This window comes from Pseudonaja textilis, chromosome 4 (assembly GCF_049901715.1).
Source record: "Pseudonaja textilis isolate UNSWEBS1 chromosome 4, rPseTex1.2, whole genome shotgun sequence".
NCBI lineage: Eukaryota > Metazoa > Chordata > Lepidosauria > Squamata > Elapidae > Pseudonaja > Pseudonaja textilis.
Window position 1 is genome coordinate 53,707,094 of NC_141993.1, and position 26,577 is coordinate 53,733,670.

Genomic DNA, 26,577 nt, shown 5'->3' on the forward strand with positions numbered 1-26,577 from the left:
TTCCTCAGCCAGCAAAGCTGGTTGAAGAATTCTGGGAATTGAAGTCCACAAGTCTTAAAGTTGCCAAGGTTAGAGACCCCTGCCCTTATAGCACTGTTTCCCAACCTCGACAACTTTTTACATCTTAAAACTTCAACTCTCAGAATTAAAAAGTGAGGTTGAGAAACACTGCCTTATAGATCTTAAAGCCAGAGGTGTCGTGTTCTTTATTTTATTTTATTTATTTTTATTTGTCAATTGCTTACAAGATAATAGGTTTAAGTAAAACATAGCTATGAATACATGGATACATATAAGAAAAATATATATATATATATATAAAAGAAATAGGACAGGGACGGTAGGCACGTTGGTGCGCTTATGCATGCCCCCTACAGACCTCTTAAGAAAGGGGTGAGGTCAATAGTAGACTGTCTAAGGCCAAAGTTTTTGGGGTTTGGGGAAAAAACCATAATCAGGTAGAGTATTCCAGACATTGACCGTTTTGCCTGTACTGCCGTTGAGTTCTTTGTCCAGAGACACAGAGCTGTACCTGGGCTAATCTTGGGGAAAAGCTTTTAATTGTCGCTGTTGATTCTGTGCTGTTTTATTGGCTGTAGGTCGCCCCTTTATTAAGAAAGGAACGAGTGAACGAAAGCGAGCAGGATCGGATCTGCTTAACCTACGATTCCGCTCCGATCATTAGTGTCACCCAAAAGAACAGATACTTAAAGACGTGGGTTACGTTAAACCGCGGTTTAATCGTGACATTTCAAATAATAGCTTAATGAACATAGAACTCATCAACCGTAAAATCAGAGTTTGGAAGCCAGGACGAGTTATATTGAACCAGAATGCGTTTGGTTTGGGTCGAGGAAGTCACGTTGAGAGTGCTTGATGTGGGCGAAAGTCCATCCGAACTGTCAGAACGAGGCCAGTTGCGCGGGACCGATAAGAATGCTTTGAAAACGGCCTCTCTTCATCACGGTGATGAGGGATGAGGGAAGGGCTTTCATTATTTAGTACGTGCTGTCCGTGACGTATTTCCGGCCTGGCCGTGGTGGCTGAGGCCTATGTACAAGTGGTTCTGCGAGACTCTGCGTTCTTGGGTATCGTCCCCTTCCTCTTGTCACCGGGATGTGGAGCCTTCGTTACCTCGACCGCGGAAGAGACGGTATCGCAGGTGAGAGCACGAAACCCATCTCGGGGCTATAGTAGGCTAGTCTGGGCAATCGGAAAGCTTCCCGGAAAGAGGAGGTGAAGGCAAAATATTTCCGTGATGCCGCCCCGAAAATTGTACAGACTTCGGCGTGAGTCGAGAGAGACTCAACGGATGCGGGGAAGGAGCTGAACGCCTGCATGAGAGCGCGAGCTGGAGTTAAAGTGAGCGTCACATCAGCTCCCTTCAGCCTTGACTTCCTGAGCCTTCCCTTTCTCTCGCCTAACCTTCGCTTTTCCTTTCATATCTTTGATTTGCACTTATTAATTTTTATCCCGCCTTTGTTAAATGTATAAATAATTCAAGGTGGCGAAAATACCTAATACACCTTTCCCCTCCAAAGTCACCCAGCTGGCTTTGATGCCTGAGGTGGGACTAACTACACCTGCCAGTCTCCCCGGTTTCTAGCCTGATGCCTTAACCACTAGACCAAAGTGGCTCTTCCATCCTTATAGATTCCCTCTTCGGGGATGGATTCACAGAATTGGAAAATTGTGGCTGGATGATGAAGTCCCCAAATAGAGGGTCTGGTAGCACCTTTTTTCAGCTAATAAAATTTTATTAAAAGGCGTACAGTTTATAAGCTGCAACTCACTTCATGAAATGCATAGAGTTACTGAACCGAGGTAAGATTGGGACGAGGTTGAGTGGGGAGGAGGAGGGAAAGACATTGTGTTTATGTGGATGCAGAATGGCCTCATCCCTGTGGAACATTTCACCACCAGACAATTGCTCTCATCGTTTTGGCCTCCTGGAAGGGTATTAAAACTTGGCTTGGGACACTCATCACTGGAGGTCATCACTGGAGGTAGTTAACTGGGGTAAGAGGACTTTTTCCTCTGTCATCTCTTAATTTGGGGTTTTATATAGCTTAAAATTTTAATCGGCAAGTTTTAATATTTATTCATTTGTTTTAATATATTCATATTCATTTGTTTTAATATATTCATTTGTTCATTTATTTAGAAGATTTATATGACTCTCAGTGACTCTGGGCGACTTACAACTAGTAAAAAAACCCAATATTAGAAGGATAACAACTATAACTCCCAATCCCCTTGGTGACAATCAAATGGAGCCATTTGATGGGCTGCGTCCCATTCTGGGTTTCCCAGGCCAATTGGCAAAACCAGGTTTTTAGGGCTTTTCAAAGGAGTGTCAAAATGGGGGCCAGCCTAATCTCTGCGGGGATGATATTCCAAAGAAAGGGAGCCACACGGAGAAGTATATTGTATCTATTTTTCTAATTTGTTTTATAATCTGTAAGCTACCCAGAAGTAATTTATAGGGAAATGGGCAGCATAAAAATTAAATGAATGAATGAGAGAAAAATTAGAGCAGTTCAACTCCCAAGATGATATTGTTGATTTCAGAGCAAATATTTTGGAAAAAGTTATTTTAATGTGATTTAAACATGCATACAATTCTTTTACTGCAGAGTATTAATGAATTAATTTTTATGAATATCACAGATCATATAATGTGTCAGTTATTAATGTAGAGAATTTAAAAAATAATATTAGCATTTAATTTATAGTTATGTGAACCAGTTCTTTTGTCAGAACTACTGTTCATTAAACATAATTTTTTTTCTCCTTAGTTCTCAGTCCTGTGTAGAAGAGCCTGACCAGGAGCAAGCAAAAAGACAAAAACTTGGTAATATCTACTTTCTGTGGCAGTTTGTCATGACTGAATATAACTTCATAAATATTTGAAAGGATTTTATTCTTTTTCACAAAGTTTAACATCTATTTCAAAAGCAAATCGTAATAATTAGCAATTAGGAAAATGTTTTGAACTAAAAGGAATAATGTTCAACTCATTAAACTTAGTGCTGCCCAATCATCTTAGAATGTTTCACAGTCAAAACAATGCTGTTTCAAACTGAATGTTTGGAACAGTGCTGTAACACTTTTGGAAATGTGTAACCAGTTTTGAATTTGAAACAACTAAAGCCATGGGTAATAGAAGCTACTTTGTTGCATGTAAAAAACATCCTATGATATAGAATCATAGGAAATTGTTGCATAATTTAATTAGAACAAAAAGCAAATTTATTAAAATTAATGCCCATATGGGGAGGTTGTCTTATCCAGTATATGGAAACAGAATAAGGGGAGTAAAGTACTGAATTAGTGTAAAGCAGGGGGGTCAAACTGATGTTGTCACATCATCGTCATGTGACGTATCCCAATTTTTCCCCCTTTGCTAAACCAGGTGTGGGCATGGCCAGTGCATGATGCATCTGGCCCGTGGGATGCAAGTTTCACAGCCCTGCTGTAAAGCAATATAATAAAAAAGGCACCTAATGAAGAACACTAGATTGGAAGTGTAAAATTGGTGCAATCAGAAGTATTTTAAGAAAAATTAGGAAATGGAGAAGACAAGCCTGTGCTAAAACAGGCAAGTATCTGCTTGTCCAAATCCTCACTGAAGGATTTTAACAATAAGCAGCAACATCCATTTCTCATGATTTACTTTTATAATGAATTTTTGAAGATTCCCACAGTTAGGATATCTTTTCTATAACAGCAGGTGAGGTGGTTCTAATAAAAAAAGATAATCACTTCAATGTTTTGAATCATTTTGGGAATCTGGTGTTATATACATGAATGAATAAATAAAATGAATATCATATTTGAACCAAGATCACCTTGAGTGATCTCTACTAATACAAAATAAAAACTTTTCCCTTAAATCTTAGTACTTTCAATAGATTGTAGAATGTTAGAATAAAAGAACAGGAGGAAAATTTACTTTAATAAATATACCTCTTAAGCCAATACAATGTTATAAATAGGAAAGTGCTAAATGCTGTCATAGCAAATACATCCTTCCAGTACAATAAGACAAGTCAATGACATCACCCTACATGTGTTTTTTGGGTCTCAAAGTTTGTTTTGATCTATCACAGGGCTCCCCAAACTTGGCAACTTTAAGACTTGTGGACTTCAATTCCTAGAATTCCTCAGCCAGCATAGCAGCATAGTTGCCAAGTTTGGAGATTTCTGATCTTTCATATGAATTTTGACAAAGTAAGAATAACATTTGGAACAAAATTCATGTTGTATAAATTTTATTCCAGATGTTATTTTTACATTTGCCAGAGTTGAATCAAATGAACTCAGGAGTCCTTTCGTTTATAAATAGGATGTTGTTTTGTTTTGAAGGTCAGTATTTCTGACTATAATCTTAATACTTTTAACTTTTTCCAGATATTTTTGGTCTACTAACTCAAGGACTTGCCAGTCTGATTAAGATACCATCCCATTTAACAGCTAAATATCTTCAAGTTGGAGATCAATATGCTGAAACTACAAAAGAGGTTTGTGTGCCTTTTGAGAAGATAAAAATAAAGTGAAAGTATTTTGTTTGCAAATTAAATCTTTAGGTTTGTGACCTTTTGTCTTCTGGAATAGTAACATGATTAAATTAAACAGAGAATGGAATATATCATTTCCAGAAGTTGGAAACTATTCAAGCTAACATATATATTTTCTCCAGTTCTCCCCAGTAAAAATAGTTGGGCTGAGAAATAGAGGCCCAAGTCACCAAGTGAACTTCTGTATTTGGGAATTGATGTCAGCCTTGTGTCCTTAGTCTTAGTGTTACTATCTTAACTATCTCTACCTTATTTCACAAGCAGCAAAGTAAACTCTGAGCAAGGATAACTTTTTCAGTTTTCTCTTCTTCAGAAAGAAACAAAGCAAGCAAGTGCTCTTCTTGCTGGTCCTTAAGAGCTGCTGAATGAATGCATGAGAAATAAGTGCTAGTGAGTGGGAAAAAGCTTTCATTGTTAAGAGTTGAACAGGAAAGTAACATTCTTTCAAATGTAATGCCAGGCTCTTTTAGAGCTTTTTGGTGGCAGCTCAGAGTAGTGGTCTACATTTTTAGGCAAAGCAAGTATGTTACTCTTCTAGAGATCTTAAAGGGAAAACTCCCACGAATGGCACCTATATAGTTTTAAGATCACCAAGCTTTTGTGGCTGAGGGCCTTTGTTTATTTGACATAACTGAAGTAATACTAATGCAAATATTTTCAAGTTTCTTTCAAATGCTTCTGATGCCTTGGCTGACAAGCAGATGCAGCCTAACTCTGAGATGCAGTTGTGTAACTTTGGTAAGTCAATAGATAATGTGGCTATATTTCAGATCTAGTTATTCTAATGTATGGGTGTCAAACTTGATTTCATTGAGGGCTGCATCAGGGTTGTGTTTGATCTTGGGGGGGGCGGAGTGGGCATGGCCAGGATGGGTGTGGCCAGCTCAACATCACTCATATCGGGGGCGCCTGTGGTGGACCAAGTGGTCTGCTAGAAAAAACAGGCTCCCGAGCTCCATTTTCAGCTGCAACGCAGCCCTCCCGAGCTCCGTTTTCGCTGGCAGAGGCACCATGGGCCAATCCTCCACTGTTTCCAGGCTTCCCAGGCCAGATCTAAGCATCCTGCGGGCCAGATCCGGCCCCCGGGTCTTGACTCTGTTCTAATGGGTGTATTCATTTTCCTTTACAATAGTTGTAATTATTTTTGTGTTTGGTGAAGTACTTAACTCTTATATGGCATATTATAAATTGAAAAAATATTGATTTTTGATTTTGATTGAGAAGAAACTCATGTTATAATTCCTTTAAATTAGTGTGTGCTATTGACTTTACTTGCATTAAGATGCAATTTACTCTTATACATGGTATTCCATTGCTTATAGGTATTGGGTCTACGCTGAATGTTCTTAGCTAGTTATGGGCACTTCTTTTACCACTTCCTTCCCTAATGTGCTTCGTATATATTGAGCTTTTCCAGGTCTTTGATGCTGTAATATGTATCTCTTGTATTGTTTGTGTTTAGATCAGTTGATGAAAAGTGTTCTAGAATGCTGCAGTTTCCTTATAAGTCAATTGTTGGCAGACTCAGTGGATTGCATCATATAACCATTCCTAGCCAATACATTTGCCCATGTCAAAGAGTTTTGATATGTCTTTGATATGACAGACTTGAATAATTGCTTGGAGTAGAGCCATGTAAGATCAAAATGATGATTGTTGTCTATGGAATTAGTTGTGATGAATCATACTATCTTTTCCATAGATAAAAAAGCAAGTTATGGTACCTGTATTCATCCAGATGTAGCATCTGACTCTCGTATTCCTGTGACTTATATGAGGTAAAAAAATTTATTTTCTTTGGTGGCCAACAGAGAATGAGATTCTAAGAACACATGGCCATTACAGTACTCCCCTTTGAAGTTTTTTCTCTGTCTACTCTAACATAAATAATTAGTTATTGAACCTGGCAAAAATATGACATATTACAAAATACAGAATAACAGTTGGAAGGGACCTTGAAGGTCTTCTAGTCCAACCTCTGCTCATGGAGGAGACCCTATATCGTCCCAGACAAATGGCTATCTCTTAAAAACCTTCCATAATGGAGCACCCATAATTTCTAAAGGTGTTGTTTCATTGAATAATTGTTTTTAGTCACAGGAAATTTGTCCTTAATTCTAGGTTGGTTTTCTGTTTATTAAGCTTCCATTCATTACTCCTTGTCTTGCCCTCAGTGACTTTGGATAATGGGTTTATCCCCCTCCTCTCTGTGATAGCCTCTTAAATATTGGAAGACTGCTACCATGTCACCCCTACTTCTCTTCGTCAAATTAGATATTCCTAGTTCCTGCAACTGTTTATGATACAATTTAACCTGCACTCCCCTAATCATCTTTGTTGCTGTTCTCTGCACTCTTTCTAGAATCTCAAGATCTTTTGTATTGTTATGCCCAATACTTGACTCAGTATTCCAAATATGGACCTACCAGTGCCATTGCTATATTACTAATAATATACTAGTATATTATTTATTTCATTCCTGAAATTAGTATTGCAGTTTAGAAAACATTTTCTAACAAGCTACCTAAAATTTCCATTGGGATTGAAGTAATCTCAAGGATTTTGCATTCATTGCTTTGCAAACTTGTTCTAATTTAATGTTAAAAGTGTGATGATTATTTTAAAAATGAGAAGAAAAATAGACTTTTCCTAATATACAGACCTTTATGCAGGTGAATGTTTAATTTATTAAGTAGAACTTTGAGGAATAAAAATGGACTTCATTGTGAGTAATCATTTCAGTTGACTTCACTAAGTTTCAAAATGCAGTGTTTTGTTTGTACACACACAGATGCACACAGATATATTGAATGTATTCATTACATTGTTTATTATTAAAAGAATATACATATATACACATATACATATATACATACTTACATACACACACTTATCTATCTATCTACACACAAACACACACACACACCAACAACTCTGGTGGTTTGGGTTGAGAGTAAGTAATTGGCCTAAAGACCCCTCCACTGGCTTTCATGGCCAAGGCAGACTTGAACTCACAGTCTCCTGCTTTCTAGCCTAGTGCCTTAACCACCAAGTGACCAATCTGGCTTTATCCTCATCCTCAATTTAGGATGCAAGGTGAATTAATGCATACTCTTGCAAAATATTCTTTATTGGGCATTCTACATGAGACACAAACCTGCCTTACAAGGAGTTTTCATTTATGGATGTAGATTAAATACTACAGAAAAAATGTTTCTAAATTGTATAGAGTTCAACATCAACTCTATACATTTGGCCATCAAACATTATGTGAACTTAGAAAAAAAATGGAATAATCAGGGGAAATGTGTGAAAGGGGAACTATAATTAATTAGGTTTTCTCTGACATTTTTTATGTGCAAAATAACAGTAGCTTGAATCATTGTCACTGAAATAATATAAATAAGAATAATTCATCTTTAGCAATCCTCAAATATATGCCTTTTTCAAAATGACATATTATCCAAATAGAAATGCAAATGTCAGCAGTGTATTTATAACTTGATCTTATTTTTTTCTACCAGAGATGACTTTAGTTTCAAAAACATTAATAAGAAAACTCATAATGTGCTTCAAGAGGATTTGCGGCCATGGAGGCATATTACTCACAGACATTCATTAGAAGCTTCTGCTTTAGAGACTGGAAGGTATCTAAGGAAACCTCATTCTACCGTGGAAGAGGCAAGTCTGCAGCTATATAAACTTGTATTTTAAACCATCTTTTATAGCAGATACATTGCTACAAAATATTTGAATATGGTGCTTGATTCAATGATGTGAAAGCAGTTTCTTTCAGGCAGAATGTATATTAAATTGATTGAGCTATATTAGAAGAAGAATATATGTAATACTTATCCCACGAAGAATTTTGATTGAAGTCAAGACACTTCCACCTCCTGTTCAAACAAACTAATATCTTACCATGACAAAGTACTTTGTACTTTCTTTTTGTTGCCTTTAGCCTCTCACTTTTGTAAGTGTGATTTTGGGCCATTCATTTTTGTAACTGATTGTGTGTGTATGGGGGTGTATGGTGTATGCTTCAAGTGGCTCCGTTATCTGGATATTTGAGAGAAGCTGCTGACATTCTGTTCATGTCTAATAGTGAAAAATTACATTGGCAGTATTAATACTAGGGTGCTTATTTAAGGAAATAGTCCAATTTCATCTTTTACATGTGTGCTTTTTTGTATACATATGTGCACAAATACACCAATGCAGGTATACCCATCCTTCCCAGGGCCCAGGATATTCTAATTAGTGCAGTTGGCTGATATTCTGCAGATTCAATAAAAGAGCAGAAGTAATTCAGCCCCAATTCCTTTATCAGCTCAGCACAAGCTTGAATTTGACATCATACCCATATCAAATTCAATTTCTCATTGTCCATTAACATCAGTCCAGATATCTCTTTGCCTGCTTAATTTCGTAGAGATCTTTGCACAGGGTCAGTAGCTGGAGAGAGGCTGCTTAGAGATAATCCTGTCTGAGGGTCTGGTTGCCTCTATGTTCCAGAAATTAAAACGGGACTCAACATATATGTCCTCCAGATTTCTAGGAAGACCCCAAAGAGTGTCTGAAACCGCTGCAGATCCATAAGGCTTCTAAAGTGAACCATCTGAACAAGTCTTTCCTCCCTGCTGAATCTGGTGGCTCTACTTAACTCACCATCAGGAGAAAGTAAAGATCATTAGAAAGTCCAATCCTACCCCATCTGCTACAGGAAAAAGGCTAGATCTAATGGGTAGCTAGTATGGTAGGCTGGCCAGTGATAAGATAGCCATGGCTGTCAAGAAAATTTTGAGCTTTCTTCAAATCCAGGAGGAGATTAAATTTGCCAGTATCAATAGTCTGACATAATCCATAAGCACACCTACACTAAGATCAAACAGTTTGGGAAAAGATATGTCATGTAGTTGGGGAAACAGTAGAACAGCAGCAACCTCAGTCTGCCTCTTTGGCAGTCCTAACTAACATCACATCTGCTAAACCTGCAGAATAGTGTTTATTGCAATGCCAAAGGTCTTCGGATATATGCCAATTGGGACGGATGCCAAGTAGAGAACTTTACTGAAGGAATCTCAGTGTCACGCCCTTGTTGGAGACGGACTCTGAGGGAGAGGAGGAACAACCAACAGGGAGTGGAAGTGTGGCTCTGGAGGTTGTAGAGGAGGCTGGGGAAGGGCAGAGGCCAGCTGGGCAGTCAGAGGAAGACCCAGGCCCATCCCCTCTCCATCCTAGGGCACGCAGGGAGGAGAGGATAAGGGAGAGATGGGAATGGTGTGGTCTACAGGGGAGGAAAGGGCCTTGATCCTCTCTATGGGCTGCAGCTGTGAGAACTGGTTAAAAGGACAGACATGCGTATGGGACAGTGGTGGAAATAAAGTGTGGAAATATCTCTAGTTTGTTGTTCCTTTCTGAGTTTGGCATCTTTCCCAGTGTGTGTTCCGATATCTGTGGATGTCTTCAAGCCCTTATCTTGCCTGGTTTCCTTAATTGTTTCAGTGTGGTTTGTGTTGTTTTTACTTTTTCTAATTTATAAGCATTTTTAGTTTAAACGGCATTTTCTCCTTTCCGTAATTGTTTGTGGGGGAGTTTTTTGTCCCCAGTCAAGGGTATTTGGAGCTTTGAAGCAAAGTGAAGGAATAAAAGGAGCTTCATCTGTTTTTGGGACTTTGTTTATTTTGTATCCCACCCTGGGTCATCATACTCAGGAAGGATGACCTTTTGTTCATCCAACTAAATCTCAGAAACACATGCTGGTTTGCAGCCCCATCCACAATCATGTCTTGTGCATGGAGATTTCAATCAAAAACTTGAGCTTGAGGCTGGAGGGTCTAGCAATCCAGTTGTCTGGTTCCTGCATTGACATTGGTGGGTAGGAAGTAGATAAAATGATTTCCCTGTTTTATAGAATGAAATCTCAAGCATAGTACCAAAGGGCACACTTAAAATATGAATTTTAAGTGTTAAGTTTATTATACTCTTAAACACAATAGTAATAATTGTTTTATCCTAGGGAGTTCAGAGACTGGAGCAAGAGAAATACAAAGAACTACTTAAGCAAGAAAAAGAAAAGAGTCTTAAAATTCACCCTTCTGGTGCAGTAGCAAAATACCATAAGTAAGTTCTTCCAGAAAAATAACATTTAAAGCGAGGCAATGAAATAAACTGGAAAAGCTATTGGAATTTTTCAGGCTGGATATTGTGATTAGAAATACCATCCTAAAGTATATGATATATTAGTTTTGGTTGCATTCATATTCCACTCTAAGTTTAAATCATGATTTAATGAATTAGAATGTCCACTAGAGGTCCTGTTTTACCATTTCACTTCACTCTTCATACATGTGATAAAACAAGTCAGGATCATATATAACCTGTTTCTAGAAATGATATCTGAACTGCAGATATGTGTTTCTAAGATAAATTTAAAGCTGTTGTAAATTCAGACTTGTTTGCAATTATTACATGTGATATTATCCTGTTAAAATGTGAAATATTTGTTACCTATATAAAAATTTTTATCTTTGAAATCTATGGAATATCTACCGTATAAGCCTATTAATGATTAAATTCTAGTATTAAATATGTTGATATGAAATATGTTGTCAAAACCTTTTCCTTAACAAAACATTACTTGTTCTTTCAAATGCATTGAATAAAAGTGTCCAAGATTATGCCACTGGATCCTTAAAGTTTGATCTCATCCCTTCATCTGAAATGCCAAGAAATGGTAAGTAATAATAGTGAAAAAATGTTTATAGAAGCAAAATAAGTTACAATGTAAGTGGGATATTAAATGAAGGATTGGAATCTTTCTAATAATATATAGTTACTATAAGTGAAAAAATAGATTACAGTATAATAAAACACTGATGATGTGTATCCCTGGCCAAAATATAATTGCAAGATGAGTGGCATATTTACCTTTGTACTTTAGTTATCAGTATTTTTTTAAAAAAATTGTAATCTTGTCTTGATATTTCATACTGGTAAACATTTGATATGTTATATAATTCAGGGTCCATCACTTGCCCTTGTTAGTTTATAAAAATGGTCTCCAGTTGTATCTGTAACCCTTCTACAGTATTTTCGCTCTTAAACTTCTCTCACAAGCCTTGCAGTAAGCATTTACTTTCATTGAGATATTTGAGTAAATTAAGATGAGTATCTTAAAGTTATCTGTCCAGTGGATTGAGATAAACTATTCAATGGAGATAACATTAATTACCTAGTTCAAATGATCTCAACACCTCGTCTAAATTAACTTGTTAGTTTTTTTAATGCTATCTTTTCTTCAAGAACTTCTTCATTCTTTATTTTTTCCACACAATTGTTACCAAATGAATAAGACACGATTGAAAGGCAGTGTCTTGCCCAGCCATTTAGTGAGGATTTAAACCCATAACCAGAAGCTTAAATACTACGTCACACTGGTATCTAAATTTTCCATTTCTACATCTAAAATGACTTCTGTCATCTTAACTATCCCTCTTAACTTAATCACAAGGCAGATTCAGTTTGGAAGAGGTGTTTTGGAAAGCATGAGTGTGGATCCAGCATCTTTCTGCAACTTGTTAAGAGCTACATTTTTTTCAAGATTGAATAGTTGCTAGGAGGGAGGTACTTTCATATATTCCAATACATTTTCCAAATCAAATCAAATCAAAACATTGCCTAACTCTACTGCATTATAATAGTATCAAGCATCATATAAACTTTCTAAAAAAGTAATATATCCTTCAAGTCAAGCTCAATTCCCAATAATTTCATAGACACAACCATGCAGTTTCCCTAGTAAAAATACATGTGGCTTGACATTGCCTCCTTTGGGGTTTCTTTTTCAGTTTGAATCTGGCCTGCAGTTCTCATTGATTCTAGTACTGTAGGGGAGTAGCTTTGAAGTTTATTACTTTTTCATTGCAAAAGAACAAGAAAAGGGGTATATTAATTTTTATTTGAAGTAGGCAAGATGATTCTTATATTGCTGCCTATAGACATCACTTTTGATTCTCAGCAGGTTTGTGCTTCATCTTTTTTTTTTAATTCCTTTAATTTAAAAAAAAAGGAAAGTTAATGACAACACAGGTAGTTCTCAGCCTACAATCATTCATTCAATTACGGTGGTGCTGAATGAATGGTGGTTATGAACAGTCCTTGGAATCCCAGTCATTCCAACACCCTACGGTCATATGATGGTGATCTGGGCACTTGGCCATAGATTCGCACTTATGACTGGTGTTCACAAATCACCATTTGCAATCTTCCCTGCTATCCTCACACCAGCCACTGACACATCCCTGGTGCATCTTCCCTGACTCATGCCATACCTCTAATGTACCCAACCTGGGCTGCAGCTCACACACACCTAAGGATACTTAGCTATATCTAAGCTAGATAGACTAGTGGAAAAGATGCTCATTAGTTTGCTTTTTCCATGAGACCTGGTATGAAGATAGGATTGGGCCAGGAGCAGGGAGACACAGTTTCTAATCCTCCCTGAAAAGGGAAGCTCACTGCCGTCAAGTGTTGGAAGTATAACCAGATTCCAGGTACTTATTGTATGTGGTGGACTTGTATGAAAGCAAGAAAATATTGGACAAAAATACATACATGGCTGGAAAAGATGATCAAGCAATATATAGATCTGAAGCCAGAAATGTTTTTGTTGGGTATAATGCCGGAGGGCTATGATAAAGGAACTGTATACCTAGTTTTGCATGTATTGACAGCAGCGAGGATTGTATTTGTACAATATTGGAAAAATGAGAACATTCCATCAGATGAGGATGTAATTCAGAAAATCTTGGACTGTGCAGTGATGGATAGATTGACATTAAAAAGAAAGGACAAAGGGGGTACAGAATATTACTCAGCATGGGATAGATTTTATGAGTGGTTAGAGATAAGAGATAGAAATAAGATGAAGAAAGATTCTTACTATGTATGGACTACATATAAAGATGGTTTATAACTACAATATAACAACAGGATTACAGATAAGCTAACATAAAGATAAATTTAGTTAAAATTATTCTGTTGCACCATTTCTATTGTTATTAGTATATATGTTACTATTTCTTTTTTTCTTCTTCTGTAAATGATATGCCCTGACAATACACTATATTCAAAATGTTTATGAAAAGAAAGAAAGAAAGAAAGAAAGAAAGAAAGAAAGAAAGAAAGAAAGAAAAAAAGAAAGAAAGAAAGAAAGAAAAGCTCCTGGGTGACTTTGAGCCAGTTATTCCCTCTCAATCTAACCTATTTTACAGGGTGGAGGTTGTAAGAAACAATAAGAGGAGGGTGCATTATATATACTACTCTTCATCTCTTAGACAAAAAACAAGTTATAAATCAAATGAAATAAAAAAGTGGAAGTTTTTGCTGTTGACCATATTTGTCATTCTAATGTGTTGTCAAAATTTAAAATAGCTCCCCAAAATTACTTCATTTTTTAAAATAAAATATTTTAATTAAATATTTGAAAAGTTTTATTTGCAAAAATATATTAATGTCTAGGTAATCCTGATTATTTAAGTAAGTTTCTGTTTTGGTAAATACTTTTTTCCCTAAAATATATGATTTCAATTTCTTGATAATATTTTGTAGGAAGGGAGCTGTCCAAGTATATGTTGGCTAAAAATTAAAAGGAATCTGGTGGGACCTTTTCAAATGAATTTAATTGAAAATCATAAGCTTCAGTAAATTTTGTTTCATCTAAAGTTGTGTAGTTCACAAAGGTATATGCCTTTAAATAAAATGTGTTAGTCTGAAAAAGTGTAACAGTGCCTTTTGATTTTTAGTACTATTTTAAATATATATAATTTAATTCTGAGCAATTTTTAATATTAAAATACATCTGCCATACAAGTTTATGCACTTTTATATGTATGTATCTATATATCAGAAACCATTATCGAAAAAGAACTAAAAAGGCCTATGAAATGTCACTACAAATGTAATTGATCTCTCATTTATAGATAACAATTATTCTCTCTTATATGCACAAATTGATCTCACATTCATTTTAGCCGAAGCAGCAGAAAAAGAAAAAAAACCATAATTATAATTGCTTCCTATTTGTAGGGAATGAGTTACTGGTTTGCATCAGTAACTGAATTCTTTAAAAAAGCTTTCTTTTCTAGGCTAATTACTAAGAACTGAAAGAATACATCTGTAAAATGTGTGAGACAACCAATGCTGCTTTAAAATATTACCAATGCATAGGGAGGGCAACTGAGTTATGTTTATTATATCCTTTCTTTAAGGAATCAAGAACTTCGGTCACTTGGGCTCTAAAAATGATATCAGCAAGTAAGTGAAAGTTCATTGATTTATAATTTGTGGTGTTAAGAGAAGATTGGAACCTAGGAAATATTTGCATCAGGTTTCATTTTTCTACTTTTCTCAGGAGTAGTGCCCTTTAGCATCAAGTGTCATAAGTGGAAGAACAAAGCTCTCATATCTAAATAGTTATGTGCTACTGTGAGCATTTATTCTATATATCATATTTTGGCATCTATCTGTGTCATGAGCCATGAGCATTTGTGCTATAGATAGAGACATTCTGGTTCAGGGTGAAGTAAATTTGAAATTGGATGTTACATATTAGCTTTAGTACATATTTACAAAACAAAAAATTTGGAGAGACAAATTAAAATGAAAAGCTCTTTGATATTTTTCTATATTTTGAAAATATAGTTCATGTAGTATAATTTTAAACATTTCATTTGATAATACTGTTCTGGAACTTTTCCAGTGAAAGACACAGTAATTAGATGTTTGTAAACTCTAGAGCTATCCTGTAGTACTGTGACTTAACATTGATATCTGAGCTTTACTGGGTTCTGTTAATTGATAGATTGTGATTAAACAAAAAGCACAAAAACAATGTTCTGTGTTACAACTTTTGTGAACACATTATTAGGAGAAAGTAAAGTTTAGATTAAATAACTGGTGGCACTTTCTTTAGGAGCATTGATTCTACCTAACATTTTCGGTCCCTGATAATCAGACCTGCACATGAGCATGCAAATATTTATTTTGGCTTAATCTTTCTTACAAAATTGCTTTAACCTATTGATATTTTTGGGCCCTCTTGCATGAACTGTTTGCTTCTGATTATGCCATGAAGTTCCGTTGGATTAAGTCCAGAGCTTTGTTTCATCCATTTCAAAATACAGAATTTTTCTACTTTAGCCATTCTGTTATAAATGTACATGCTCTGTTTAGGATCATTGTTGTGTGGCTTGAGCCCAATTCATTTAAAATTCAACTCACAGGCAGATACCCTGACATCCTTCAGTAGAATTGGCTAGTAAATTATATTGTTCCCTCAATGAATCCATTGTTCCCTCAATGAGAGCAAGGTCTCTGGATCCTGAGGCTACAAAGCAGCTGCAAACCATACCATTTCCACTGCTATGCTCCAGAGCTAGTTAACTTCTTTTGTTGGACTGCAAGATTTGATTCTGTCCTAATACCATGTTTTACTTTAATGCATAAAACGTCCATTTTCAATTGATTCAATGACATTGCAGAATCAATTTTTCATTGCGAAACTCCTTTTTCAAACTTAAGATGGGCATGGATGTGCTTTTTGATAGTGATGATTTCCTCCTTGATATCCTCCTGTAAACATTACTTTTGTTCTCCAAAGAAAATCCAGAAAATCCAGTTGGCTCTTGAAAAAGCACCTTTGGATTACTTTTGTTCAGTGGTTTGTGTATGATAAATTTATGACTGCTGACATCAGGTTACAGAGGAATGACCTGTAGATCCTTTGCTGTTACTCTGGCATTCTTTGCAGCCTTTTGGAATACTGTATGCCTTGCTCTTGTGGTGAATTTTGTTGGACACCTGTTATTGGAAATTCATCACAGTGTGTTTTCTCCATTTTTATATTTTGCTATCTAACCATTGATGGTAATTTTGTAAACCTCCCATTCTGATGACCATTGACAACTATTTTTCAAATTCTGTGAGTCTCTCTGGATCAAGACATCATTCACTTCCATAAACCTGTGTCATGAAAAGCAGACACAAAGAAAATGAGTATTGGCATATAGTGTGTTCGGTAGATCATGACATGGAATTATTGTGTTTTGGTTCTTAACCAGAATCTCTTCTAGTTAAAAATATAGATAGTCTAGAATAGATGAAGGTCTCACCTCATTAATAGAGCCTAGTGTTGTAGGATCATAGATAATTCTAACATGTCAACAGGCTTTCTCTCATCACTGTACTACTTAACATGTTTACAGATTTTAAATATTTAACCAAACTTCAAATTCTAGATCCTTTTTATAAAGTTGTAGTGATTTTCTAATACTTAGGCAATAACATTTTTGTGTAAAAGGATGAGCCACTGAACAATGTGTAATTTAGTTCTGCTTCGTTCTTTGTATTCCACTATAATTGGCATTCATAGGATTATTCTGTAGGACAACATTAGCTTAGCAGATATAAAATGCTTGTAAAATTCTTTCTGATAATAAAAGTGTTTCTTTCTACTTTTGTAATACTCCCAGTAATATCTTTGTCTGTATGTTTCTATCAGGTCAATAACAATAGCAAAAAGAATAACAGAACATGAAAAGGTATTTGAACAGAAAAAAGAGGTGAGATGCGCTCTTTATTGTCATACTTTTTTCTTTTTTTTCTTTTACATTTTATTAATAATTACTTTGGAATTCAATTAAATTTGTAACCAACATAATGTCATTAAAATAATTACAAGAAATGAAATACATTACAATTATGTTGGTTAAAATGCCATCATTAATTTTCAAGCACCATTCAAGCTAGCCTTCTGAAAATTTTCAACCAAGTATTTTTCTTGCATTTCAGAATCTTAACTTTTCCTTTTCAACCCTTTCCCTAACAATAATGATAATGAGCACATAGAATAGAAAGCTTGCAGTCTCAAATCTCCTCTGTCAGAATGCCTCTGGGTTTTCTCAGCCTGGGTCTATCTTCTGCTTTAGGATAGTGTCTTGATAAATCCTGCTGCCATTGCCTTCTAAAGTAGCCTCATCTGGTATCCTAGTCCCTATCCCTGATGTGTCAGAAAGAGAGGGCTATCACTCCCTGTGCTGTGGTAAATATACAAAAAACAAGCACCTTTGTCCCTCCTTGGGAAATAGAACAATGTCACCAGAAATTTAAAAAATCAAACTTATTTAAAAATGTGAAGAATCCTTCCTAATTTTAAATATTAAAATTTTGAGAAAGACAAATTACAGAACTCTCAAATTACAATGATACTACTGAGAATTTAAGTAAAAAGGAACTATTCTCCTCAAAATCCAGCACCTTAGACAAATTCCAAGATGCCAGTGGTCTGCTGTATAATTGGATGAGATAAAAGTTAATTTCCAAATTAAAGTTACTAGTTTAGCCCAAATAGAGAGGATGGAACAAGGAAAAAATTCAAGAGTGCCCTAGCTTGATTTATTTAGTTAGAAGAGAAGGGAGAGAGAGAGAGAATCTCTGTTAAGCTTTTAAGATTCTATTATTATACCCTATAATGGTAGAGTTCCATTTTAAAAAAAATATCTTTAAATCATTATGGCCACCTACTTGAACAGATTCTGGTCCACTTACAAAATCTGAAAAACAGTTTAAAACATAAGGACAACTCAGGCTAAGACAACCATAACAACAACAAAAAACTACAACAAGGCTTCTACAATCATGTTAACCCTAGGTCTTAAAACTCTTCAGGAGAGAGGCCACTGTCCATATCTCTAAGGGAGATGCTGTTCCAGAAGGCAGAGTCTGTGATAGAGATGTCATACACTTTCCCAGTCCTGAAAGATCACAATATTTCATAGATTGGGCCTGTAGCACACTCTTTATCTCAAAGATAGGCTGGGATAATCTCAGAGAGGGAGGGAAGGATTATTGTTTAAAATCTCTTAGCTACCTTTGAGTAACCTTTGTGAATATTCTCTTCTTGAACAATTTGTCAATCTTAATAAATTAAGATTTAAATACTTGGCATAATGTTATAGTAAGTATATGTTTACTTCTAAGGAACATCATGGAGTCTGAGAACTTGTTTAGTTCTGACAAGTAAAATTGTTAGATGCCAAGTTTTTGTTTTATCTCCAATACAACAGGTTAATATTGTAATATACACTGTACTAATAGAGCGTTTTCCTGTTTTTCATGTAGAAGTATATTGATTAAAATGAAATTACCTTTTCTGGACATGGATAATCTGCATTGTTAAATGTATAATGTAGAGTAAAAACCAGAATGATGGTTGTATTTTTTTAATGACTTGCTGAAATTGTTTAGATTTTTTGTAACTGATCTATAAGTGTATTTTTTAGGATTCCATTCCAAACCAGCTGGAATTGTACAGTCAGGAACCATTCTAGGAAATTAGTTGTATAGGTTCAGGGTGGTTTAAAATGTGTGTTGCCGAAGGGTGGGGAAGAAAAGGAAATAAATAGGAGATTATAACTCAGTGACATGAATTTCATTAATTGCAGGTATAAGATTTAAGCTCAGTCCCTGATGAATTCCCGTTCCACATCAGTTCAGATACGATGCGGACAATCATGACTTAAGACCCTAGAACTTTACTGTTGGAATAGATAATACTGGACTTGGTACACAGTCTGTTATGAGGTAGTTTCCTATGTTCAACTCTGCTAAAACCTTCCATGCCGTTAACTGCAGTGCTAAAGAAGCAGTTGCAAGCCCCTAACCTGAACATTTTACTATGTGTCAGGTAGCCGGGCATATTCCAAGAGTGAGAAAAGGAAAGAATAAACCCTTCAATTTTTTTTCTTCCTTGAAAGTCAACCTCATGCTACAAGGGAAAAACCAAGCCTTCTTTTTTATCCCATGTCTCAACCTCAGGGAACCATAAACTCATTACTTTTCCCTTTCCTCTTTTAAAGTTTACCATAGTTTATAAGCCAAAAGAGTTCACTGTGGGGAAAAATACACAGTGTCTCAACTGAATGATCCTTTTTTTCTACCAGTTTGATTGGAAAGGGATTTCCTTGTTTGTTGTTTTATAAAGAAGCTTTTGATGGGATTCTTTTGTTTCTTGAAGGATTCCTTTCCATGAACAATTCAATTTGATTTTGCAGTTTTCCCCCCATTTTCTTTACAGAGGTCAGTGCAGCCATTGATGGGAAATGATCTATCAGAAGAAGTATCACTTAGATTAAGCTTGGTCCAGAAAGAATTATCATGCAGAAGACATTCTCTGGCTGAAATAAGAGAAAAGTATCGGAGTTTGGAAAAAGCTACAGAGTGCTTCCCTGAGTTTACAAAGGTAAGACTAAGTTTACCTGAAATTAGGTCCAGATATGTTCTGCCTTTATTGTCCCCAGTATAGGGATGTAACTTATTTCAAGAAATAGTCATTCAAATTAGATTATACTAAAACTGTTATTTTCAGTATAAAGTATGCAAGAAATAAGATATTTGTATTCACATTTTTCTTTACAAGATAAAACAAACTGAATATGTTGTTTCTACCCTTGCTTCACTTCCTCAAAATGAGTAAGTTTAGTTTTAAAATTAACTGTTTATGACCTTCATAGTATAAAATGTTCTTCCAGGATATGGAAAAAGAGATAACAAATGCTCTGAGCTATGGTCAGGATGATGAAATTTTGACTAGCGCCTTCAAGCTGAATATTACACGAAGAGACATTCAAACGTTAAGAAACCAGCAGTGGCTCAATGATGTGGTAAAATAATTTTTCTCATTAATAGCTAAAGTTTCATTAGTCCTTTGTTGTAGAAATCGCTGTAATGCGCTATCACAGGGTTGGAAAGCTGACCTAGAGGCCTAAATTGCCCATCAGACCAGTATATCTGGCTTGCAAAATGTTGAGTGAGGTCATCTCAGTCACTTTCTGCTTTTGCCGTAATTTCCCTCATAAGAGACAGATGGAAAGGCAGCACAGTGCCACTTTATCTGCTTCAGGACAGTTTGTCCACTGTGCATCTTCCTAAATAAGGAAAATGTGATCGTTTTTTAAGCTTCTTTCATCATACCTTATTCAGGGTAGGTGGGAACTGGAACTGCCCTCTGGACTGGATTACTTCCCTTTTTTACCTTACTGAATTGTAACTTCCTGAGCCCTTTGTATGTCTTACAGGAAGTTCTCATTTAGTAACCACAATCAAAATAATCTGATTTAACTTCAGTCATTATGTGAAGCAGTTAAGTCGAACCACAGCTTTGCTTCTGATTTTACATCAGTTTTTTTTTACAGGCCTGTGAAGGTCATAAATGTGAGGATTGGTTACTTTTTCTTACTGTAGAATTGCAAATGATCGATATACAAGGCAGTCATTAAATGAGGACTGTCTGTACACTATTTCAAGCATACTAATAAAAACCAATTCTCAGGGCTATTTTTCAAGAATAGAAATATTCCAATAAAGGCTTTGTGGGAATATCTGTAAAAATAGGCCTGAGAATTAATAGCATTTTATTCGTACATTTGAAGTAGTAGATATATGTATATGTATGTGTGCATTTCCTTCTCTTCTCTCTTCTCTCTTCTCTTTGATTATAGGTCATTAATTTCTATATGAATCTTCTGGTTGAGAGAAATAAAATGCCGGGATTTCCAGTACTTTACGCGTTCAGTACTTTCTTCTATTCCAAGCTAAGTTCTATGGGTTATAATGCAGTAAAAAGATGGACCAAAGAAGTTGACTTATTCCAGCATGACATAATCTTGGTGCCTATTCATATCAGACTACATTGGGCATTAGCGGTAAATACATTTTGGCTTTTCTGAAATTCTTTGGGTGATGAGGATATAATGTGATGGTTGCCTGCCAGATTCTACTAAAATCTTCACTTTGTTGTAGGTTATAGATTTGAGGAGAAAAACTATCAAATATTTTGATTCAATGGGACAAAATGGCACCAGGATCTGCATGAGATTGTTGTAAGTAAATGTCTAGTGGTACAAAAATATCCCTTTTTACTTTTTCTATTAGATTGATAGAATAAACCATTACTTCTCTTGACCGCTGTAAACTTGGTGTGGATTTTTTTCTCTCTTTTTATGTATTAAAAATGCACCATGCAAAACTTTATTATCTCTAAAGAGTGATGATCTTAATCCTTAAGGGAAAATGTTATCACTGTTTGCTATGATTTTATTGAACAGACAATATCTGCAAGAGGAAAGTAAAGCGAAGAAAAACCTGGATATTAATATTTCATCTTGGACACTTTACAGTATGAAGCCTCATGTATGTGCAACTTTTTTTTTTCATTTCTACTGTGGATCTCAAGTTCTAAACTTCTAAAACGGTAGTTTCAGCAAGATTCAAGTATTCATTTAGGAATAAATATTTAGTCTTCACACAGACACAATTTCCCTTCTATACTGATTTCATTACTTGAGTTGTGGCTTCTTCAAGCCACAGCTTCCTTATTGCATATGAAATAGGTCTGTGGTTTAAAAAACAACTCATAATTAAAGCACTTCAGAGACATCGGAAGATGTGTTGGGTAAGAGAAGGTGTTCAGGGCTGATTTACGAAATCATAGATTTTTAACTAGGATTATTATATCTAGACTGGATTTGAGTGCAAAATATAGATGCAGTGAAGTTCTATTTAAATGGATATTTGTGTAGTTTCTGAATATCCAGCATAAACCTACAGTTGTTTATCAAAAATAAAATATCTTGTATTAGGTGATTTAAAAACGGGTGTCGAACTTGATCACGTGACGTGACGTATCGCAATGTTTTTTGCCTTTACGGAGCCAGAGTGGGTGTGGCCTGCACGTGATGCATCCTGCCCACAGGCCACCAGTTTAACAGGCCTTTTCTAAAACATCACGTGATATTCCAGTCATTGGTGATGCGGGGAGAGATCCCACCTTCAGTTCATACTGTGTTGGGTGTTGCACGGGTTTGATTCACTGACCATCAACATTTACACAAAGTTGCTGGGTGAGCTCATCTGTCACCATGGGTTGAGATGCCATCAGTACTCTGAGGATTCCCAATTATTCATCTCTGCCTCTGACAAATTAAGTGTTTCTGTGCACATTTTATCTCGTTGCGTGGAAGCTATGAGAGCCTGGATGGGTAAAACAGACTTCAACCGAACTCTGGAAAGACTGTGTGGCTTGGGATTTGGGCGGTGCCAGTTCCAGGTTCATTCTATTTTTGCTGCTGGATTCTGGGTGTAATCTCGTAGTCTTCCTGGAATTAGGACTGGCTGAGCCAGGGGGAGGAATTAAAAGAGGGATCAGCTTAGAGTTGTTACATAGCCACAAGTGCACTAACCCCCCTCAAATTCCATTGATCCTTATCTAACTCTAACCAGGTGCTGTTTCCTGGTGCATAAGCTTTTAGCAAAAAAATCAGTTAATCTGAACCTTCAGGTGCAGATGTGGTTTTTCAGACCTGATAGCCTTTGCACAACTTCATATTATCATATTGTTCCAAGATTGGAGGCTCTACTCACCATCACTCATGCGCTAGTCACCTCCCAATTGGATTACTGTAATGCCCTCTTCATGGGGCTGCCCTTGAGAGTATCCGGAAACTTCAGCTGGTGCAAAATGCAGCAGTGCAGGGCAGTTATATGTATCTCTAGAGCAATACAAGTTAACACCTCTGCTCCATGTGCTGCATTAGTTACCAATTTGTTTCTGGCTCCAACTAAAGGTGCTGGTTTTGACTTTTAAAGTCTTACATGGCATGGGTTGGGTTTTCTGAGGGACTGTCTCTCCCTGAATATTCCACCAGATTCAGCAGAAGAAGCATGCTTATGGGTCCTGTATGGGAGCTGCATTTGGTGAGTGCCACTTGCTTTATGGAAATTCCCCTCCCCCCTCGAATGAACTGGCTCTGTCCCTGATTTTCCAGAAGTCCCTCAAAATGTGGTTATGCCATCAGGCCTGGAGATCCCAGGAGACTAATGAGATATTGAAGTGGCTCCATGGTTGTTAAAATCTGTTGTTCTCTCTGAGACATGGGTTTTTCTTTTTTAAAAATAATTGTTTTTATATATTAATTGTTTTAGGAGGAATTTTCTGTTTCTTAAAGTATAGGTTGTTACCTAAATTTTCTGAAATTGAGCAATCAATTTAGATGCCTGTTTAGTTGATGATCGATTATAGAATTGCTATACTATAATCTCTTAGGTTTCAGTGATCTCTAATTTAAATAAAACAAGAAAAAGTTAATAGGCTTTCCTATATATTCTTTTTTTTTAATCTTAGGAAATTCCTCAGCAATTAAATGGAAGTGACTGTGGAATGTTTACTTGCAAGTTTGCAGACTTTGTCTCTAGGGATAAACCCATTGCATTTACACAGGTGAGTTGAAATGCTTCAAGAAACAATTTTCATGCTGCTCTCTCTTGAGATAGGTATTTATTTGTTATTAGTGCTGTGGTGGAAACAGTAGGCTGATTATTATTATCTCACTGAATAAGATGCTCAAGCTTGGAATTGTTAATTACTTTCAAGCATTTTTAGATGATACTAATTGTCTGGATTCATCTTTGGATTAGTTTTTAGACAGAAATTATTGGTTTCCCTTAGGTAAGAAGATGGCAAATATCACCTAGTTGGCTCATTTGGATTTCACTAAACTTTTGATACCAGTAAACATAATAACCTGAATTAGCTATTAGGTTTTTTAAAAATCTGTTGCAATCATGGAACTTTTGCCGACTTACAATCTTAATAAAGTGTGACTTTATATAACAAGAGTAATTAAACATGAATAATATGATAAAACAAACAATTAAAAATCAGTAAAATAATAGATGACATCTGTAAGTCTTAAAAGTACTGTTTTAATAATTTCCTGAAGCCAAACAAAGTGGAAACTGATCAGATTTAAGACAGCAGGCTATTCCATAGCATTCAGCACCACCACATAAAAACAGGGGCCTCCTAGTCTGTCAGAAAAGGGAGACCGTTAATAGATTTTCTTGGAAGCTTTGTATTCAGCAAGTTGAAATTGAGTGGAGAACACTCTTGAGACTTTGTAGGCTCTAAAGGTGAAATGAGCACTTTGAATTGCATACAAGAATTAATTGGAAGCCAATTAAGGTCTCAAAGCACAAATGTAACGTGTTCATGTTGGCAAGTACCTGCTAAACACTGTGCTGCTGGTCATGTTATTGGTATGTAGATGATATTAACTGTTTTACTTAATCTGAGAGGGCAGTAGGTGATCTACATTGAGCAAGTTAACAGACTAGGGGAGGGCTAAAAACTAAAGTTTACTTTTTGTCACAAGGAGACAGTAATCTAAAGGTGATTACTTTGCCTAGATGGTTAACCTAGTGGTGGTTAATCTATTCTGGCAGTGGGAGAAGTTAAATTTCCTCCAAAATTCAAATGTGCAACTTGGATTATTCCTGGATTTATGCTATCACTGAAGGCACAAGTTGCCTCAGTGATTAGAAGCTCCCAGTTATCAGCTTTGGTTAATTTACCAGTTGCAGCCTATATCTCAAGGGGGGGTGGGGGGGCATTTTCTAGTTGGATTATTGAAATGTGTTGTATATAAGGGTACCTCCTGAAAAAAGTTTGGGATCTTCAGAGGCTAGAATAGGCATTAGATATTGGCCTTATATTTTAACCGGTATTTATTGATACAATCATGAGGTGTACCTTAATAGTTGCACTGGCTTCCAGTCTTTTCCAGCCCTATGCAAATATGAGGCCAATATCTAATGTCTGTCTCTTACCTAGTGTCTACCTAGAGTGAATGATCATCAGGGAGAGCTTTCTAAGCTAGGTTATGCCTTCTGTGAATGCACTCTTCAAAGGAGCCTTGCTTAGTGCCCATATTTCAACAGTTAGCAAATAATTTATCTTTTTCTAGATACTTAACACAAGAAATTGTAGACTTAGTTTTATGTCAGATAGCTATTTTCTGTCTGCTGTGTTCTATATCCTAGGGTGGGATTCTCATTTTTAATGTTTTAACATAGTTTGGCTTTTATATACATGTATGTTTTGTCAGTTACTGAAATAAATTTGTTATTAAGGAAAGTAAAAATAAAATGGACAGTATATTTGCTAAATGGAAGTATGTAAGTATCAAATATGTTTAACACAATTTCTTTTGCAGTTTCACATGCCTTATTATCGAAAAAAAATGGTATGGGAGATTCTTCATCAGCAGTTGCTTTGATGCCAGACCGCTGTTATGATTCATGTGCTATAAAACACCATCCAGTTATACAGTTGACTTGTACCCATTTAAAGGCAAAGGTTTGAAATACCCTCTTCTGGCTAAGTTCCATTTCAGAGATGGGAGTTATCCAGAAGTATAGTAGAAGCTTTTCATTGAAGCTTGCTTTCTTGAAGTTTTCTTTCCAAGAAAAAAATATGGCAGCAGGCAGGAATAAAAAAAGTATTTTTAAGTAGACTAATGCTGAGTTTTTGGATGAATATGACCTATGTGACATATAAAAAAGAAATATACATATATTGCAATTTTCCAAAGAATGCCAGGTTGTCTATGGTTTCAATGCCCTGATTGGATTCAAACTTAGTACTGCTTATAAGTAATGCAATTGTAATTGTAGCTGATTTTATCCCATTAATTTTAACTGATCTACTCAAACCAAAATACAATTAGGACTCGCCCTTTGATTATAAGCAAAAAGCATGCCTTTTGAGTTTTATTTTTGAAGTTTTATTGTATACTTCTGTTGGGAGATTTGGTCTGGAATCTATGACTGTATTTTGCAAGCAGTGAAAGGAGTGTGCTTACCCATAGTATGTTCCTGAGTTTATATTTTCATATAACTGGATCTTAGTGATGCTGAAAAATGGAAAATTCTGTTTGATTTGTAACAAATCCATTGTAAAAACCCTAGGTGGGAATTATTCTTTATTTAAAAATTAAACTGTTGTATGAGACTATTTATTTGTATTCTTGAATGTGTTGGATATATGTTGGAATTTCAAGATAGTTTAACTAAAATGGAAATAAACATCTAGTAAAAATGA

At 35.8% G+C, this 26,577-nt stretch overlaps 1 protein-coding gene across 3 annotated transcripts; it reads left to right on the plus strand.

Moving 5' to 3' along the window:
- Positions 1-1,030: 1,030 nt before the first annotated feature.
- On the plus strand, positions 1,031-26,577 carry SENP2 (SUMO specific peptidase 2). Of its 3 annotated transcripts, XM_087933074.1 has the most exons (17): positions 1,031-1,162; positions 2,799-2,854; positions 4,414-4,523; positions 5,243-5,318; positions 6,283-6,358; positions 8,105-8,265; positions 10,604-10,703; positions 11,249-11,316; positions 14,852-14,897; positions 17,143-17,203; positions 19,717-19,881; positions 20,171-20,302; positions 21,140-21,343; positions 21,441-21,520; positions 21,746-21,830; positions 23,821-23,916; positions 25,691-26,577. In XM_087933074.1, exons 1-17 carry the CDS (start codon positions 1,053-1,055, stop codon positions 25,751-25,753), a joined length of 1,689 nt encoding a protein of 562 aa, XP_087789200.1. In that variant the 5' UTR covers positions 1,031-1,052; the 3' UTR covers positions 25,754-26,577. The 3 variants fall into 3 exon arrangements, with proteins under 3 accessions (XP_087789200.1, XP_087789201.1, XP_087789199.1); XM_087933075.1 differs by lacking the exons at positions 23,821-23,916; positions 25,691-26,577 and adding an exon at positions 23,345-23,670 and having other exon boundaries at positions 1,031-1,824; XM_087933073.1 differs by lacking the exons at positions 23,821-23,916; positions 25,691-26,577 and adding an exon at positions 23,345-23,669.